We start from the raw sequence: 19,694 nt of genomic DNA, 5'->3' as shown, positions 1-19,694 counted from the left end.
TTGAGAGTCTGCCTGCCAAAGCAGGGAACACGGGTTCGAGCCCTGGTCTGGGAAGATTCCACATGCCGCAGAGCAACTAGGCCCGTGAGCCACAACTACTGAGCCTGCGCGTCTGGAGCCTGTGCTCCGCAACAAGAGAGGCCGCGACAGTGAGAGGCCCGCGCACCGCGATGAAGAGTGGCCCCCGCTCACCGCAACTAGAGAAAGCCCTCGCACAGAAACGAACACCCAACACAGCCAAAAATAAATATAAATAATAAAATTAATTTAAAAAAAGAAAAAGTAAATAAAAATTTGAGGATAATGGAGGAACTGGAATAAACTTTGCATAGTACCCATAAGAATTCAAGAAGCTATAGCAACATGGGGGTATTTACAAGATTTCATTCCCCTCAAGGGCAGCACTTTATTACTACCCAGCATAGTCACAGATTATTGTTATTAAGGTAACTGTTGCATGTTGAAAATTTTAAAGTTTATTTTATAAAACATTTATAAACTGTTTTCATATGTTATCTCAAATTGATACTGAGATAGACAATAATCCTATGTAATAATTAGGAAAGTGTTACTGTCTCTAATTAGGAAATGAAGTGACTTATTTTCAGAAGATGGCTTTGAGTCCAATTCTCTTGATTCTAGGTCCAGTTTGTAATTAAAAACTTGGATCACTACAATTTAAATCTGTTAAGTGCACCCTAACGGGATGGAAATAGTTGTAATATACATAAGAAAGATTTCCATTAAAATTAGTAAAAAAAAAATCTTTGAACATTCTGAAAATTGTTTCAGATCTTTGGAAAATTCACTCTCACTCATTCTCATCTGTTTGTTGAGGGCCTACGAGGTGTGCAATGGTCTAGGAGGTGCTGGAGAGAGGTCCAGGCGTAGTGTTTGGTCCCTAGCCTTTGGGCGTCAATAATTTAAGGAAGGATGTGAAGAACAAGTATGTTAATGTAAGGTAAGGGCCAATAGAACTGACTAAACAAGTGCCTGCAGTTAGGACTAGAAAGGAAGCATGTGTCACTTCCAAGGGGGCTTCCTAGAGGAGGCACTTGCCTTGCAATAAGAAGTTTACACAGGGGACACTGAGAGAGATGTATGGCACACAGAGTGGCAGCCTCAGTAAAGGTGAGGGAACCCTGGGCTCATCCAGAAATGGAAAGTTCCCTGCTTTGCCTGAAGCATGTAGCAAGCGAAGGGCAATCTGAAAAGAGAAAAAAAAAAAGAAAAAACAAAAAATATTGAAAATGCATTCACTTGTTCAGCAGATATTTATTGAGGGTCTCATATACCAGCCTCTGCTCTAGGCTCTGGGTGTTAGGAGGCAAGCAAAGCAGGCTTCCCTGGTGGCACAGTGGCTGAGAATCTGCCTGCCAATGGAGAGGACACGGGTTCAAGCCCTGGTCCGGGAAGATCCCACATGCCGCAGAGCAACTAAGCCCGTGAGCCACAACTACTGAGCCTGTGCTCTGGAGCCCATGAGCTACAACTACTGAGCCCGCATGCCACAACTACTGCAGCCTGTGTGCCTAGAGCCTGTGCTCCACAACAAGAGAAGCCACCGCAATGAGAAGCCCGCACACCGCAACAAAGAGTAGCCCCCGCTCGCCGCAACTAGAGAAAGCCCACGCGCAGCAACAAAGACCCAACGCAGCCAAAAATAAATAAATAAATAAAATAAATTTATAAAAAAAGAAAAAAAGAGGCAAGCAAAGCAGACAAACTCCCTGCCTGCAAGGAACTTATGTTCTAATGGGGAGACATAAAACAAACAAATAAATCAATACATAGTTTACTCTCAGGAATTGATAAAAGCTAAGAAAAAAAGCAGGCTAAGGGGATAGACACTGGGTGGCGGCAGGGGTGGATTGAGGGGGGAGTGCTACTCCTTTTAGATAGAGTCAATAAGGAGAGTCTCTGAGCAAGAGACAGATCAGAAGACCAGGTGAAGTGACATGTGAATTCCCTAAGCAACAAGCATCCCAAAGCTTATTCTCTTAACAGGAAATAAAAAGGTTAGATGGGGCTTCCCTGGTGGCACAGTGGTTGAGAATCTGCCTGCCAATGAGGGGAACACGGGTTCGAGCCCTGGTCTGGGAGGATCCCACGTGCCGCGGAGCGGCTGGGCCCGTGCGCCACAACTACTGAGCCTGCACGTCTGACGCCTGTGCTCTGCAACAGGAGAGGCCGCGATGGTGAGAGACCCGTGCATCGCCATGAGGAGTGGCCCTCACTTGCCGCAACTAGAGAAAGCCCTCGCATAGAAACGAAGACCCAACACAGCCATAAATAAATAAATAAATAAACCCAAAAGTTAAAAAAAAAAAAACTGAAAATACAGTATGAATTCAACTTTAAAAAAAAAAAAAAGGTTAGAAACCCCTTTTGGCGAGAGATAGTTTTAAACAATAAACTATGAAGTCACCTAAACCCTATTCAGATTCCTCTTCTGGGACTCAGTAGCTCAGTCTGATGGCCCCCTTTCTTCATTCTCTGTCATCACTTCTGTTCTCATGGGTGGGGGAGAGTTCTGAGCACACACAGACACACACAACTGGGCTGGGGCTTGTGACAATGTCACAGAACTACCCCCAGCTTCCTATACCTCCTTCACCCCTCCCCTCCCCCGCTGCAGAATTCGATTTCCAAGAACTGGCCCATGGTGCCTCCTCTTTTTTGTCCCCTTTTCCCCAGTCACCTGTTTCCATCCATCCCACCCATTGTACCCCTTTAACTATAGGAAATGCCACTCCGAGGGACTCTATACAGGCCTGTGCCTCTGGCCCTAGGTATAGGCTACCTCCTTGGTTTTGCTCCTTCTACTTTATCAAGTTTTTCATCCAGGTTGAAATGATAAAATATAACAAGAGAAAAGAAATGGAGGCTCAAGAGCTAACTAGGATCTAATCACGGCAGCGTTTGAATGTTGAACCAAACACAGGTTGCAAACAGAGATGCACAGCAGGACAAGGCATGAAAACCAGTGTGTGAAGGAGGCCTGAAGACGGTAGGAACCAAGCTCGTTATACTTCACTCAAGAACAACACTTGCGTGCCAGCGTGGCCCTTTAATGCACTAGGATCTAAACAAAACATCAGACAGGCCTTGAAAGAGGTCATGTGGACTTTAGGCTGTCAGTGGGCCTCGCAGGGTCTCCATATGGGGAACTGCCTCTCTGTCTAAACGGGGGGAAACCATGGAAAGGTATGGAGCAGGGGGTGGCACGCTCAAGCAGTGGCTGAAATAATTAATCTGCTGGAGGACATCGTATAAGAGGACTGCAAGGACACATCTTGAGAAGCAGCAAAACTTGTTTGAAGGCTGATGTGAGGAGTGATGAGAACCTGGACTGTTTTAATGACTGTGGGAAAAAAATTTTTTTAAGCTGGATAAAAAGAGATTAAAAAAGGAAGAATCAAGAGAATTTGGTAACAAACTGGAGTGGAGCAGAATCAAAATAGCGATATGGTCGAATCATAGACAGTGGAGGAAGGCTCGAAGCAGATGAAGTTAAAGCAAAAGGCTCTGATCTGGGGACGAAGACATTGCTTGAGCTGTTAGCAGAACATCCACATGAAGACAGTCTATCAGCCTGTTGGAACTGCAGCCGCAGAAACCTGGAAGGAGAGATCAGGAGAGGGAAATGTGGGATGGGTGAGGGAAAATAAGAAATCTCTGTGCTTGAACATATTCTCCGAGGGAAAGAGTAAAGTGGGAAAAGAGCAGAGAACAGAGGTTTTATCTTTGTGGAAGGCCCATATCCAGGATGGTGAGGAAAAGGAGGCCCAAGAAAGATGGAGAGCATCAAGGTGGGCAATAGCTCCTTTATACCCAGGAGGCAGGAGGTTATAGACATAGGAAAGGGGTATATATCGTCTCTGTTAAAGGCCATAGAAGCTGGCTGGGAGTTACCTTTTCCAGGTGGATGGACAGAGGTCATATTTCATGGTAATATGAACACAGCACAGTGAGGAATTCAAGATCGTGTCTTAAAATAACTCAGCATTAAAAAACAAAACAAAACAAAACAAAAAAACTAGGTTCTGAAGGCTTCACCTGGGGACATGGGGGTGGGGAGGATAAAACAGCAGGAGTGGCAGTCACTGGGATTGCTGGAGTCCTACCTGGCCTTGCCAGGGTGTGACTTTTACTCTGAAGCGACTTGTTAATTTCAATTATGCAAAGTTCTGAATCTTACCCTAATAGAAAGTGAAAGCAAAAAGAAATTCCCCTCTATTCAAATCTGCAACAGCCTGATTAAGGTAACACATCAACATTTCTTTTGACTTTGTCTTAAAATCATTATTTTTTCAGTGAGAATAATGACCTGAGCTGAAGGTATAAAACTTCTGTCTTGAGGAGCTCTTACAGCCTAAGGTGGGGATCGGGGGAAGGTGGGTGAATCTGGCACTACTGTATTGGAAAGTTCGTGCAGTGCAGTTAAGGATAGGATTTTATTTAAGAATCTGTTTAACTGACTCACTCTCTTTTGGAGATTCTCTTAGCTTTTCCCAAATGTTTGTTGCAGTTCTTATATCTTCAATCTCCGGATGTTTTGTTCAAAGCACTGAAGCACAGTATAATGGAAAACCCATTAGACAAAGGGTCAAAGAACTGTATTTTAGTCCCGATTCTCCTTCAAACTTCCTATGTGATTTTGGGAGAGTCACTCACCCTCGGTTTCTTTATCTGGACCCTAAGGACTTGTACTAGCTGGCCTTTAAAGTTCTTATCAGTTCTAAAGTTAAAGACTACACGAGTAAATATCAAGGCCTTTTTCTCCTCTCTTACCAAAAAAATATAACTTCCTTTGGGTGTGTCTGCTACACGTGGGGGGTAAAGCGCCATAATTTAGGCCAGAGAATGTGAGTTATAGTAACCACAATAAAAATTTAATGTTTAACATTCATTACATGCTTCCTGCATGCTAGTTGCTGTGCTGTGCCATATTCTTCACATGAATTATTATACTTAATCCTCTCAATGTTAGTGTCAACCATTACCCTATCTTATAGGCAAGGAAACTGATGCTCAAAAAATCCGAAAATTTGCCCAAGATCATTCAGGTAAGTACGATGGAGCTAGAGTTGGGACACAGGCACTCTGATTCCCAAGCCCAGGACCTAACAAATAAGTAATTTCATTTTTCAAACCATCAGAAATTCAAGCTAATAGACCAATTATGGTTTGATATATCAGAGGCCCTTGGAACATTGGAATTTGGTAGCAATAATTTAATGCTTGTCTAAAAAGAGGGGAGGAGTGTTGTTATTTAACCATTATTTCCTTCTTTTTCTTTGTTTCTTTAACAATATTTATTGATCCGCATTAATATTGCAAATTGGAAAATTTAAGTAACTGTTTAGACAATTAATTCAAAAGAATGTGTTAATGATAAAAAAGAAAAGGAAAGGAAACCATTCATGGGTTTAAGTTGAAGCAGGGAGAAGGTAAATAGAGGCAGGTGACAGGGTGGGTGTCAGAACTGAATACCTAAATTAACCACATATATTGTTTGTCGTTATTTTATGTTTTGTAGTGCTACCCTTCTAACGAGAAGAGATTGTCTTAGTTTTATTTACAGAGGCAGTGAGTTCAGTTTGATTTGTGTTTTCAAAGGTAGCCTGAGATGAGGAAGACCAAAGCAACTTTTAAAAATACTCTGTTTGAATATTATAAATGAAATTTTATTTCCATGGCTTTTGATATATTGGAAATAAACTGAGGGTAAACACTTAGCTTGACCAGCATCCTTTATACCAGCAACCATAGAATTGGGCCATTCAGCTAATGTTATTTATTGAAAGAGGTGACGTTCAAGGCCATTGATAATAGTAATATCTGGTATCCAAAGAATATTGAGTATTCTTCATGACTTATTAAGACAAAATAGAGACACCTGTGCAGTTTACGTCCAGGTATCCAGACACACTCTTAAAATGATGTAACCAAATGTTAAAAATGCTCAACATGCAATGAATTTACACACCTACCTTCTGCCCATTGCACAGAATGCAGAGGGGATTCCATAAATGTAATTTTAAGGCAGAGTCCCTTCAATTGAGCTCTAAAAAAATTTTATTTATAATACTCAGATGATAACAATTTCTACTTTATTTTGTGGATATTTGGTCCAATTCACATATGCCCATCTATTTTTCAAGTTATATTTATAAATTGAAATCTTTTTCTTCATGCTATAAATGTTTTTTTTTTTCTTTCTAGGTTAAGTCCATTTATTGAAACATATTGTTCAGATCCTGAGTGACATAACTGGAGCCAACACGGTGCTATGGAGAACTATGAGATTTAGCCTGGATATTAACTTGTCTTCTAGAGAATAGATTTAGTATTCCATTCTGCTGTAATGGCTAATTCACACAGAAAACTAATATTTAATATTTACATAGGATTTTACTGCTCAGCAGTCATCCAAATATGTATTTGTTCTCAGTTCACAAGTTCATCTATTGATCCGTTCAGTAAGGACCGTGGGGCTTTCCCAGTAGCCACCAATGGGGAAATATTTCCTTGGCGTGAGCTAAGGCTCCCCACCATGGTCATTCCCCTCCACTATGACCTTTTTGTCCACCCAAATCTCACCTCCCTGGACTTTGTTGCATCTGAGAAGATCGAAGTCTTGGTTCGAGATGCCACCCAATTCATCATCTTGCACAGCAAAGATCTTGAAATCATGAATGCTACTCTTCAGTCAGAGGAAGATTTGAGATACAGGAAACCAGGGAAAAAGCTAACTGTTTTGAGTTATCCTGCTCATGAACAAATTGCACTCCTGGTTCCAGAGAAACTTATGGCTGACCTGAGATATTCTGTGGCTATTGACTTCCAGGCCAAGCTAGCTGATGGTTTTGAAGGCTTTTATAAAAGCACATACAGAACTCTTGGTGGTGAAACAAGGTAAGATGCAGCTCCAGTTGTTTACAGTCTTTTGTGATACTTTCCTTATGGGTTATGTCTCTTTGCCAGGCGCATGCTTCAGTAGTCATTTATGAAAAGCCAAAAAAACTGTGGGGAAACTCAGAAGGAGAAGCTCTGCCATTCCTAAAGGAAATCACAATAAAGATGGGAACACAGGATGCAGAGGCATAAGTGGCTAGAGAGAGAATAACCAGGAGGAAAGGCCAATATATGACTATGACAAGACTGACATGTTTATCTCCTAGGGGAAAGGATGGTCAGTGCAGAGAGAGCTGAAATATGGAAGGCTTCTCAAAGGAGGTTAGACTTGATCTGAGACCAAAAGGAAATGTACGTAAGATTTGGGTTGGGAGAGAGGAAATGAGAGCATGTACATTGCCCAGGAAACAGCATGACAAATCCAGAAGGCAGAAACAAGTCAGTTTGGAGAACTGAGAAATGTGGTCTATTTGATCAGCTCATGTTTATTGAGCCCATGCTATGTGCCAGGCACCGTTCTAGGCACTGAATGTATAGTGGTGAGATATAGACTAGGGATTGGGAATAATTTAGCTGAGTGGTCAGGGAAGTTCTTGGTGAGGAGGAAGTGCATTTAAACTGAGACCTGAACTTTCATGAGGACATCTAGGGGCACAGTGTTCCCAGCAAAGGCATCAGCAAGTGCAAAGTCTGTAAGGCGGGAATGATTGAGAGACGAAGGACAATGAGAGAGGGAGAGAAGTAGAGAGGGGTCAGATCATGTAGAGAGAGACTTAGAGCCTCCTGTTTTAGGCTTTTACTCAGGGGCCATGGGAAATCATTGGAAAGTTCTGATGTGATGTATGCTTTATAAAGATCAAGTATATGTTGATGGTACATTATAGAGAGGAAAAAGTAGAAGCAGATTAGTCTTTTAGGAGGTCATTGCAATTGTTCAGGCCAGAAAGGATGTTGGCTTGCACCAGGCTAGTGGTGCTGCTTACGGAGTGAAGTGATTGAACTTGGTGTTTGTTTTCAAGTGTAAAACAGACAGAATTTGCTGACATTGACTATGTAAGGCAAGAGAAAGAGAGGAACCAAGGATGCTTCATAGAGGGGATGATTTGGCTGTCCAGGGCCAGGGTCCATCTCAGAGGGGAGAGGAGCCTGGTTTCAGTGCTCTCCTACATTTTATCAGTTGCATTCAATTGCCAGTTTGAGAAACCCCAAATACAATGGCTTTGCCACACACTTGTTTTTCTCATGCAGCAAGAAATCCAGAAGTAGGGCATCCCAGGTTTGCTACAGTGTTTACCAATATTATCCAAGACCCAGGCTCCTCGTATCTTTCTGCTCAGCCATCCTTGGCATATGACTTTCCTCCTAATACAAAATGATTTCTGCACTTCTAGGCATCAAGTCCACATTACAGGCAGGAAAAGGGGGAAATGGGGGAGAGAAAAATGCAAAAAGAAACATTCCAGCTGAGTCTGACTCCTTTTACCAAGCTTTCTCACCCAATGACTTCAACTAGGCTAGAACGAGTCATATGCCCACCAAGTTGCAAGAGAATCTAGAGAAGTGACTTCTTCATCAGACAGATTGCTTTCCTGAACAAAATCAGGATTCTACTGGAACTGAAGAAGGAGAGTGGATATTGGTAGGCGACTTTAGCCCTGCAGTGTCTGCTGCCTACCTCCCCTTCCCCACTTCAGGTGTTCACTGCCCTCTGCAGCTCACATGCCCACCCCACAGCCCCCAGCAGTCCACTGAGGACAGCCCTTCCCCAGGCCCACCTCCCCTTCCCCTGGGGACGCTTCCCCTCATTGCAGCCTCAGTTCTCAGAGGCCTGTTCTCAGGTCCAGCCCCTGAGGAACCTCAACTTCTCACTGAGGTACCATGTGACCAGTGATGGTTTATTTCATTTTTTTCAAGTGACAAAACCTCCACCTAAAAGAAATACATTTTAAGGATATAATTTGGGGAGATGAGGGAGACCAGAGGGGAGATTTTTTTAGAGTAGAAGCTTGGAAAGTAACATGCCTCCCATAGCTAACTGCAGGCTATTTCTGACTCCTCTTATGATTAATTAGTCAGCCCTCTTCATACTTAGTCACCTAGTAGGTCTTAGCATGTAGGATGATTTGCAGGACAGTGTCAACAGAATTTTATTACCTCTCTCTCTTTTTTTCATACACACACACACACAATACACACCCACACGCATAGACATACAACTTAACTTAAAATACAAAAATAATTCAGTCAACAATAATTCTTTGAGAAACAGTAAGTCACTACTTTGCATGCAGCACTGAAATTGTGTAAATAGCAAAAAAGATCTTAAAGTTTTGGCTTTTCCATTGTTAAGACTTACTATAATCAAAATTTCACATTAGTAAAAATTATTCCAGGTACTTGGGATTCCTTTACTTTTGTAGGACCTGTTACTGAATCCAAGTAACACCGAGGCCCCAAACAAATCATTTAGGTCCCCAGTCTCACTTTTCCAGTCTGTATTATAGAAATACAGTAGACTGAGGCAGAATTATCGTGACAGGCCCTCTTTTTCCTCCTCCTGGCCCTTCTCACCCTTTATCTGTCCCTTGAGCTTTTCTATTCTGCTCTCCTTCTTCAATCAAAATATGCTCTCCAGAGTTGCTGCTTAATTAAAGCTTTAAAGCCCAAAGACTAAATCTGTAATTATATCATTTCAAGCATTATCAAGGTGGTGGGGTATAGAGATTTGTCAGAGTATCTATCTACTTGTTATAGTCTGAAGGCTGGACCAGCTTTGCCGGCAAGCAGAGAGAGCTAGACGTGTCTGGGGGGAAGCTTGGGTCCCCCAGGAAGACCCTTAGCCAATGACGATACAGAATATGAAAGCCCAGCTCCTTGCCTCCAGTAGGGGAAAACTTGAAGGTGTAGTTTCCACTCCAGAGCTCCCCAGGGATGAAGCTGAAGCTGGCACCTGGCCTGACTTCTTCCTCTTCCCTGTTCTGCTTCCCTCCCTCCTTTACCTGTTTCTCTTGGCAGCATGTTCTTATAAATCAGGATCTGCTTCCTGGGAACACAACCTAAGGCATCACTCATCTCACAGGTATTCAAATGTCTGATTGAGGCCCACTCAGGTTTAGTGATGACACTAAACTACTAATTTCCTAGTCAATTTTGAAGTCAAATTGGGCATGACTATCTCAGCAAATTTACTAGCTAAGGGTCCTGGTAAGGTCACTCAAATTCTCTGAGCCTCAATATCCTTCTCTGCTATGAGTATGAAGGTGATCATGTAAATAGAGTGCCCAGCACCATGCATTAGTCATGATTGGCAGCTACTAAACAAAATTTTACCCTCATTTTCTTCAAAAATAGATTCTGGATTCTCTAAGGTTATAGTTTGAGAAATCAAACATATCACCTCCAGGTTTGATAAGCTGTGTTCTGAAGGTACAAATTCATTTCTTTCTTTTTTTTTTTTTTTTTAATTTCACTTGTGTATTCTTTCTGGAATGTACTACTTTTCACAGAACAATTGCAGTAACGGATTTTGAGCCAACCCAGGCACGAATGGCTTTCCCTTGCTTTGATGAACCACTGTTCAAAGCCAACTTTTCAATCAAGATAAGAAGAGAGAGCAGACACATTGCCCTATCCAACATGCCAAAGGTATTTACCAATTTTAGAAACTTTGGGGAATTGTTCTCAAAATGAACTTTGGTCTTTGCTTTGTTGTGTTTTAATATTTTTTTTGTTTTCAGGACTTAAGCCATTAATTTGTTTTTGATCCATCTACATATTACATTACCCCAATTTATCTAGATTTTAACATCATTCTGTTTGGGCATTGTTTCACAAGAAGCTTTATTTTTTAAATAAAGTGATTTATATTTTACTTGTGTTTATATGGAAGCAGAGCTCTTTTAAATCAGTGTTACTTGGCTAGCGATGAACTTCAGAATCACCCAGAACAGCACTTCTCAAACTTTAATTTTCAGATGAGTTGTCTGAGGATCTTGTTAAAATTCAGATTCTGATTCAGTCGTTCTTGAGGTAAAGCTCAAAATTCTGACTTTCTAACAAGCTCCCAGGTGATACCACTGCTGCCGGTCCAGAGACCACATTTGGAGTGGTAAGGATCTAGAGAAGCTTGCCTGGGCCCCATCCTGGAAATTCTGATCTAGTAGTCTGTGATATAACGTCAAAAAAATTTTTTTTAAGTTCCACGAGTAGTGCTTAAAATTATTTATGAAAATCATATATCATAGTTATAAACTTTTTTAATTGTGAGAGACCTCTGAACACTTTTATTTGAGTCATATTTATACTCAGAATGCAGAGACTCTGAATGACACAGTAGACACTGAGCCTCATTTGATATTTCCTCACTAATGATATGCTTGCCTTTTGAGCTGTTGAACGAAATATAAAATATTTCCCCATTGCCACTTAGAAAGTAGGATAAAAATAGAGGCTCTCCTGGCAGTGCTTCAGCAGGATGAGCTCAGAAAGCAGCCAGATCATCATAACCCAGCCAGTGACTCCACCCTATTTTCCTCTCTGCCCTCCACGGTGACTGTACTCTATGGATGAAGGGGGGGAAATGAGCCCATAAGCTAGAAGCTGAATTTCCCCCAGATTTCTGTTTCATGCTAGAAAAGTGTTTGCTTTGAAATACTTGCAGAGCAGATCAAGGGGAAAAGTGACAACTCCACATGACATATATCCCACAGCTTTTCCATGATCATACAGACAGCAATTTAATTTGCCTACTCATTTTCAGGTAAAAAGGATTTGCTACTTAGCTCCAAGTCTTCTTTCTATGAACCGAATGTTCATTTAAGGGTAGTTCAGTCTCTTTCCTGGCAGCTTTTTATTAACAGAATTCTTCACATGAATAATCATGGAGGATAAAGTAAAAATACAGTTAGTAATGCCTTTTAATTAAAATGTGATGCAAACATAAATTGTCAGTTCGTTATATTAGAATCTCAGTTTTCTATCTTTAGAAACCTTCAGTAACTTCTCATATTTAGGAAAAATAAGTGAAAACTTTGAAAATATTTCATATAATCCTTGAACTTTGTATTGCCTCAGTTGACTGGGCCAGTTCTCTGGATCATGCCTTTTTCAGCAAATATTGGCTTAAGTTTCTGCTTCTCATTGATATGCCCAACCCAGGCTTTCATGGTGATCCAAAAAAAGGAGAACGGAAGTAATGCTACAATCATACTCTTTGGATAATAACTGCAGTGCTTAAGATGGGTTACGGACTGGTGAGAAGAAGCAACACATACTAAGTTCTCAATTTGTTTAGTTAAGAATGTAGGAATACAAGTTAAGAACACTAGGAAGTGAGGTGGTCAGCCAAGCACTAGTAGAGGCAGCATATATTCTGGGCATGTCTTTGTCCCCTTCATTCCTTAAGGGAACACACACCTGCTGGTGACACTTGCTGTGCAAGTAGAATCCTGCCAAAATTGAGAAGACAGCTAAATCCTTCTCTAGCAACAAGTGTTTTATACTTAGAGCTTACATCACCATCCTGGAAGGACTTACACTAACAGCCCAAATACTTCCATTTAAGGCAATGTTGATCAACATGGGTCACTCCAGGTTCCTGAACAAAACTCAGCCTCCGTGGACTACGTCTTCATCTGGGGGGGAGGGGAGAAATCAGAGGGAATGCCCACCTGTCTCCTGTCTCTGCCCCCAGCTATCCAGTGTCACAGACTCGTTTCCCCACAGTCCCACAACCTTTCCCCTTCCTCCCCTCACCATCTACACACTTGACTAAAGGGTCTTGCTGCTGAGTTTGGTCAGAGGACCACAGTCATAACGTCCCCTCCCCAGCTCCTACCATAACCCTCTCATCTGCTAGGAGTATGTACCCATAGAACTCTGGTTGAATCAGACCCCTAAAAAAGATTATTGTTGGACAAAATTAACTTGCTGGACAGAGGTAAAACTTACAGCCCTATGCATGCTGCCACCTTTCCTAGAGTATTTGGTCAGTGTTTCCTGCTTTATTGAAACTTAGGAATTGAGTTTTTGATAGAATTCTGTAAAATCAAATTCTGTAGAATTTAATAGCACACACATTTGTCATTGACGTAGGCAAGGCAGTTTATGATAATACTTCAAGCTATTTTTTCTCGCCAAAGCAAACTGCAATCTTATACAAACACATAAAATATGCTCAGTAGTCCATGGTTAGCACTGCCACAAACCAGATGCCTTAAAAGGAGGTTGGAGAGGGTGAGGGACAAGCCAGTCTAAGAATTGTTTTCAATTTGAAGAAAGTAGTATTTTCAGATGACTGGATCTGTGTCCATTCAGAATTTAGGGGCATCATACCATGGTGAAGACCATCTCTGGGACAAGCTATCCAGGGCAAATAAAGATAGAATTCAGTAATTACTCAGTGAATTTGATGGATGCGGCTGACCAGTCTATAGGCTTAAAACTCTTTACTTCCTCAGTAGATAGGCAGAAGCTCAAATCACTAATGATCTCCTTGGCCTGACTGCTTTCATTGCTGAATCAATGGAGCGAAGATAAAATAAGACTATGACTCAAGCTGTCACACAGCGAGTGAAAGAATGAGCAATGGCTTTAGAGTCACACGGTCACATCCACATCTTGGTCCTGCTGTGGAACTAGCCGTGTGATCTTGGGCAATTCAGTTAACATTTCTGAGACTGTTTCTTCACCTGTGAAATAACGCCTACCTCATACACAAATAATAGGAGAATTAAAAGATAATGCAAAACATCTAGCACAATTTTGCTTCCCATTTCCTTCTGCAACAGAGATTTATTTATTATATAACAAAGGGAAAGGAACTCTTCTCTGGCATTTTTGCTTAGAAGTACAAATCTTGAACTGATGCCAGTATTGGAGATTATTGCATCTCAAGAAAGCAGAAGCATCTAAGATATTTTTATGCTTTCAAGCAACAAAATAGATATCATTTTGAGATCCCAAAAGTAGTACATTGTGTCTTCGAGGAAGTCTAGAGATAATAGAAATAGAGGGAGGTGAAGACACAGAATGTTATGAAGGGTCCACTGATCTCCTATAAGGGCATCACATGTCCTTCGGAACATCAAGCTTTCCCCTAGCTTACGTAGCCTACGTCGTAGGCATTCTTGTAAAATACTCCAGTTTTCAAATACTGATTCTTTCCCTTCCTGTAGGTTAAGACAATTGAACTTGAAGGAGGCCTCTTGGAAGATCATTTTGAAACTACTGTAAAAATGAGTACGTACCTTGTAGCCTACATGGTTTGTGATTTCAACTCTGTGAGTGGCACAGCCTCGTCAGGGGTCAAGGTGAGTTTGGGTTCTCATTTCATACACAGTGCAGAATAATGTCCTGAAGGCAATGAGCTTTTCTTTATTTTAAGGTTATTTTCCTTATTATCAAAGTATCATGCTTATTTACAAAAATAGAGATAGATAAAAAATAAAATAAGTTACCCACAATCCCATCACCAAGATATAATTACTGGTAATATTTGTGTCAGCCTTCCAAGTATTTTTTATCAGTCTGTCAGTATATGAGTGTATATAGTAACAGTATATACTGTATATAACTGTATATACTTTTTACAAAATAATATATGATTGTTTTAGCTCACCATAATATGCCATAAGAATTAAATGCCATTAAATATTTCTATAATATTAATAATTAATAATATTGTACTCTACTACATAGAGGTACCATAAGGATTTTTTAATCAGCATCTTATTCTAGGACACTTACATTGTTTCCAATTGTTTTCTATAACTTTATTTCCTCAGTGAAAGGAGGTCTTCATAATTTTTAGAGCGTTCATTGTTTACAAAAATTTACAGTACCCATTAATTATAAAGTTTCGTGACTATCAGTGAAGATATGAAAAATAAAAAAGAACTCCTTACCCTGAGGAACCAAGTTATAGACATAAAAACATATTCAAAGAAACATAAAATAATGCTTATGAAAAATAGCAATAAAATGGCTATTACAATTTCCATACATATTATACCTTTGGATATGTAGATACATGTTATCAGCAATGTGTCTACATACATCTCTGCACATATATATATGTGCAGACATATAGATGTGTGAGAGGTCAGATGGCACTTTACTTCAGAGGACAGGGTCCTGTCAGCTTCCTTGTATTCACATCCGAGCTCTACAATTTTCTACACGGGGGGCTTGAAGCAAGTTACTTAATCTCCATGTGTTTCCATTGCTTCATCTGTAAAATGAAGACAATAGCACCTATTTCATGAGGTGATTGAGAGGATTAAATTAGATTTTACATGTGTGCATTTAGCACAGTGCCTGGTACGCCACTGTGGTCACTAATATATCCTTCTTATAAAATTTCTGAGGAACTTCAGTTAACTCAGAGCATGAAAGCAGATTATGAAATGAGAGCAACACTGTACTTGAAACCCAAGAAGATTGGAATCTAACTTTATTTCTTCCACTTAATAGCTAATAGTTTGCAGGGAGTCAATGAACATATGTGGGCATTTTTGAGTTTAAAGAAAACACGACATGGTGAGATGAATTGGGAGATTGGGATCGACATATATACACTAATATGCATAAAATAGATAACTAATAAGAACCTGCTGTATAAAAATAAATTAATTTAATTTAATTTTTAAAAAACCCCAATAATCAAAAAAGAAAAAGAAAAGAAAAGAAAAGGAAACGCTACAGAGGGTGGTTCCAATAAGTTCATGAAGGCTTTCCACCTCATAGAATTATGTTTCATTTGAATTGTGTTGGTGGTCATAATTTTGGAAGGTTTATTCTCAAGTGCTAGAGTACATTATAGTGATGAACTGAAGTGGGCTCTCATGAGGTGATGGGTTTATATAGCTTAAAACGTACAGATTAGCACCTAGGGAATGTACTGTAACAGAAAATAAAAGGTTGTTTATAATTTACAAGAGTGATTCTTGCTTTAATACTTTACAGAGCATCTTATCCCCTGTTGACAACATGTTTAACGGTATCTCAATAATTTCTTGAAAAATGCAGTCTGCCTTTGTTTGGGTGAGGGCTGTTAGGAATGGAGTTGTGCAAAGGAGCTGTTCTTCAAAGACCACTTCTTCCCACCAACATTTCCCAGGTGTCCATCCATGCAGCCCCAGACAAATGGAGTCAAACACATTACGCTTTGGAAGCATCATTGAAGCTGCTGGACTTTTACGAAAATTACTTTGATATCCACTATCCACTCGCAAAACTGGGTATGTTCAAATTCCACATCATCGTCTTTATTTTTAGAACATACTTTGATTTTGTCCCTCTTAGTATGTGATTTCAATGAGCACTGAAGACGTTCAGTTAGCCCAGAAAGCAATAATTTGTACCTCAGAGATGGTCCTAGAGTGTAGAAAATAAAGTATTATGAGAAGCCCAAGTACTGTGGTTCATTTCTCTATTCTTTTATAAGGTTTAATATCAAAATATCTGCATTTTATATTAGATTTAAATGGATGAATTTTCTGGAGCATATATTTTCTTCTATACCATATTTGTACAAGACTAGCAATCTTTTATAAAAGTTGCCGAAGGTTTATGTAAATAGCTGAAAATTGTCCCTCCATCTGTTATCTACTGTGTGTCTGAGGCTGGAAGATAAGACTGTGGCACAGACTTAAAAAAAAAAAAAGATTTGGAGGAAATAGATAATTTGAATGTAGTAGTTGTAGATCTTTATATGAGAAAATACACACAGTCTACCTTGGTTGGTTTTAATTTTCTATCTTAAAAAATTAAAATTGTGATTTTTATGTTGCAGAATATATAAAAACCATGACTTAAATTTTATAACTTATATAGATTAATTTTTAGAGTTTCTGACAATGACAAAACATTGTTTTTCTTTGGGACTTTAGAACACACACCTTATCATGCCCTTCCTCCCCTTTCCTGCCCAACCTCCACACAGTTTTAGAGAGTTAAAAGGGACCATCAGAAGACATCTCCAGGGGGTTGTCTCTACAGTTCCTGAGTCTCACCGTATTATTATAGCACAGGTTCTATACACCTTTTAGTACGGATATACTAAATCAGTTTACCCACAGTCCACTGCTGTCCTCTGTCAAAAATCAAGGAAAGATCAAATAACAGCTATCAACAATCTTAAGTTGCTCTTGAAAAATGCAACCTTGAAGATCATATGAAGTGAATGTATTTAAAATAAAACTAACTGAAAGGAAACATGCAGCTTAGGAAAAACTAGAGCAGATATAAGCATTTCTAATGGCTTTGGGAAATAATATAACTAATATATAATCATCAATGCAATTTAGAAAAGGAGTCATTCCCACATTTGAAGTGCTAATGAATACTAATCTTTACTAGTGCTAGTTTACTTTTTGATTGCATTATAAATATTTGATTTTATCCACTAGAATTAACCAATACTAATTCCAGATATTGTAATTGCAAGCCAAGTGACTTGATTTATTTCAAACTTTTAAAAAATTACCTTTCTTTTCAGTCAAAGAGCAGTATTTTTTCCAATATGGCCTGGCAGAATAAACAGAAAGAAGTCCAAGATTAAATATTAGCCAGAAGTTTTCTAATCTACATGAAGTCATTGGCAGAGGGTGTGTGTATATATATATATATATATATATATATATATACTCACACACAGATATGATATAAATTACGTTATATCTGAGTTGCTTAAACATGATTAAGTTTCACTTTTTTTTCCCTAAGACTTTGTCAAGAAGTAGAGGAAATATCAATGTTGAAAAGGAAATTGAGGTCAGAAAGAAGTGATGCCTACAGCTTTTTTCCTCTACTGCCTTAGAAAGACACTTAGAGGCTGTATGCTCTAGAAATACTGATTGAAATATTGACTATAGAGATGCTCCTAAAAGGTGTTCCGCTGAAATTAAAATCCCCTTTTTTCTTTTTTGTAGAAGTGAGTTCATCATATGTTTTGTTGAATTCCAGACATATTAGAAATTATTTGATACCTCATATTTTCAAAGTTTTTCTGTAGTACTAATATAAAATACAATAGGAGAGTTTTAAAATGAATTTTTTTCTCAGCAGTAATGCACTCAAGGTATTTTCATAGTTTAGTTTTAGGAAAAAGTGGTTAAATGTCAATAGGTTACTTCACCTACAACCAAAACTTTACTGATAGACTTTATTCTGCTTGATAATGGTTACTGATTATTTTCAGCAACTACAAGACACCATATCAATGTTAAGACACTCTTGATGTTTTCAGAAAATCTGCTTATATATACTGAATGGATCATAACATATTTGAGGAGGAAGCAAATCCCACTTCTGGTGTGGAAGCCATAATGATCAAGTGTGGTTGTTCTTATTTCTTAGATCTAGTTGCCATTCCTGACTTTGAAAGTGGAGCCATGGAAAATTGGGGCCTTGTCACATGTAGAGAGACGTCACTGCTCTTTGATCCCAAGACCTCTTCTACTTCTGATAAGCTGTGGGTCACCAAAGTCATAGCTCATGAACTAGCACACCAGGTACCTGGCACTCATGACATTCTCTTAGCATCCGTTCAAAAGAGCATTATGCAGACCACCACCAATATTCCTGAAACAACGTAAAATCATGTCATTTTACTTCTAGAGGGGACCTTAGGGATTATCAAGCCAAACATAATATGTCAAGTAGAAGAATGTTCAATCTCTAGACAATGGGTCTCATACAGGAATTTTATCACAAGAGAAGTGGCCACTACATCCTCTAAAACCCTTCAAGGCAAAGCCTCCAAATGTCTTTTAGTAAAGAAAAGTGAAGACCCTGCAGATACATAAAGCACAGAATTAGAAACCCTACAAATAGAGATTTCTATTAAAAATATTTCCCCTTATACCCTCTAATACGGTGGCATTCCAATCTCGGGCAAAATCAATCTCCTTTCAGTTGGAATCTGTGATTATTCAGCCATAATGAAGTATTTTCAAGTCCATGTACTCAAGGGCTGCTGACCCTGGACACATTACCTAACTCTCTAAACTTCAGTGTCCTCGTCTATAAAATTAAGTTCATAATAGCTCCTGCTTCTTGAAACCGTTGTGAGGATTACAGATAAGTGTCTATGTCTGTCATGTAGTAGGTACTCAGTAAGTGTTAGTTATTAATGATGGTGACAATGACCACCACTGCTACCATTTCTTGCAGAAGAAGATTTCCAAGGCCCATCTATCAACACTGTATTACATACAAATATGAAACAGTAAAACTAGCTCTACAGATATCAGAGACTTTTTCCACTCTATTTCATTTCTGAAAATTCCCCATTATGCAGTGAATTATTAAAGGCACTGGAAATTCTCTTTTACCATGTAGGCAAATATCATTCCATTGTAGAAGCTGGTAAAATCTCTTATTTTTAAATGTTTAACTTTATCCTTTATCATGACCATAATAATAATAAGGGGGAGGGTTGTTTTTATTTTTTAAGCAGCAAACTAAGAACCCAGTTACATAGGAGCCATGCTCAGCGCTGTATTTTGAGAACATATGAGCAGCTTCCTCTGGTTTAGCATCTCCACTCTGGCCCATCTTAGGGGTTTTGATCATTAGTCTCTGGAAGCTCTAAAGCACTTAACTGAGTCTGGGTATTCCTAATTTTCTACCCAATGTTCATAGGGAAATAATCAGAGAGCTCTACTTTTGAGGCTCCATCCTCCCTTAAGGCCTTCCTTTAATAGCTTCTCTTTTATGGAGACGCAGTGTTCAGGGCTGAAGCAGCAGGCCCCACTGGCCTTGACTATTTT

At 39.4% G+C, this 19,694-nt stretch overlaps 1 protein-coding gene and 1 long non-coding RNA gene across 3 annotated transcripts in view; both read left to right on the top strand.

Moving 5' to 3' along the window:
• The window catches only part of LOC309659063, a 272,263-nt gene that overhangs the window by 111,804 nt on the left and 140,765 nt on the right, over window positions 1–19,694 (top strand). The gene's annotated exons all lie outside the window — the stretch shown is intronic.
• The window catches only part of ERAP2 (endoplasmic reticulum aminopeptidase 2), a 37,492-nt gene continuing 22,819 nt past the window's right edge, over window positions 5,022–19,694 (top strand). The window contains exons 1-6 of one of the 2 annotated variants that reach the window (XM_082458081.1): window positions 5,022–5,069; window positions 6,229–6,921; window positions 10,428–10,566; window positions 14,097–14,231; window positions 16,040–16,160; window positions 18,280–18,434. In XM_082458081.1, the coding sequence (XP_082314207.1) occupies window positions 6,371–6,921; window positions 10,428–10,566; window positions 14,097–14,231; window positions 16,040–16,160; window positions 18,280–18,434 (1,101 nt within the window). In that variant the 5' untranslated portion in view covers window positions 5,022–5,069; window positions 6,229–6,370. The remainder of the gene's footprint in view (window positions 5,070–6,228; window positions 6,922–10,427; window positions 10,567–14,096; window positions 14,232–16,039; window positions 16,161–18,279; window positions 18,435–19,694) is intronic. The other variant, XM_082458082.1, reaches the window with a different exon arrangement.

Source organism: Balaenoptera physalus, assembly GCF_965194825.1.
Source record: "Balaenoptera physalus genome assembly, chromosome: 3".
Classification (NCBI taxonomy): Eukaryota; Metazoa; Chordata; class Mammalia; order Artiodactyla; family Balaenopteridae; genus Balaenoptera; species Balaenoptera physalus.
Note: the sequence above shows the minus strand (reverse complement) of the source record. Positions and strands in the feature narration are given on the sequence as shown.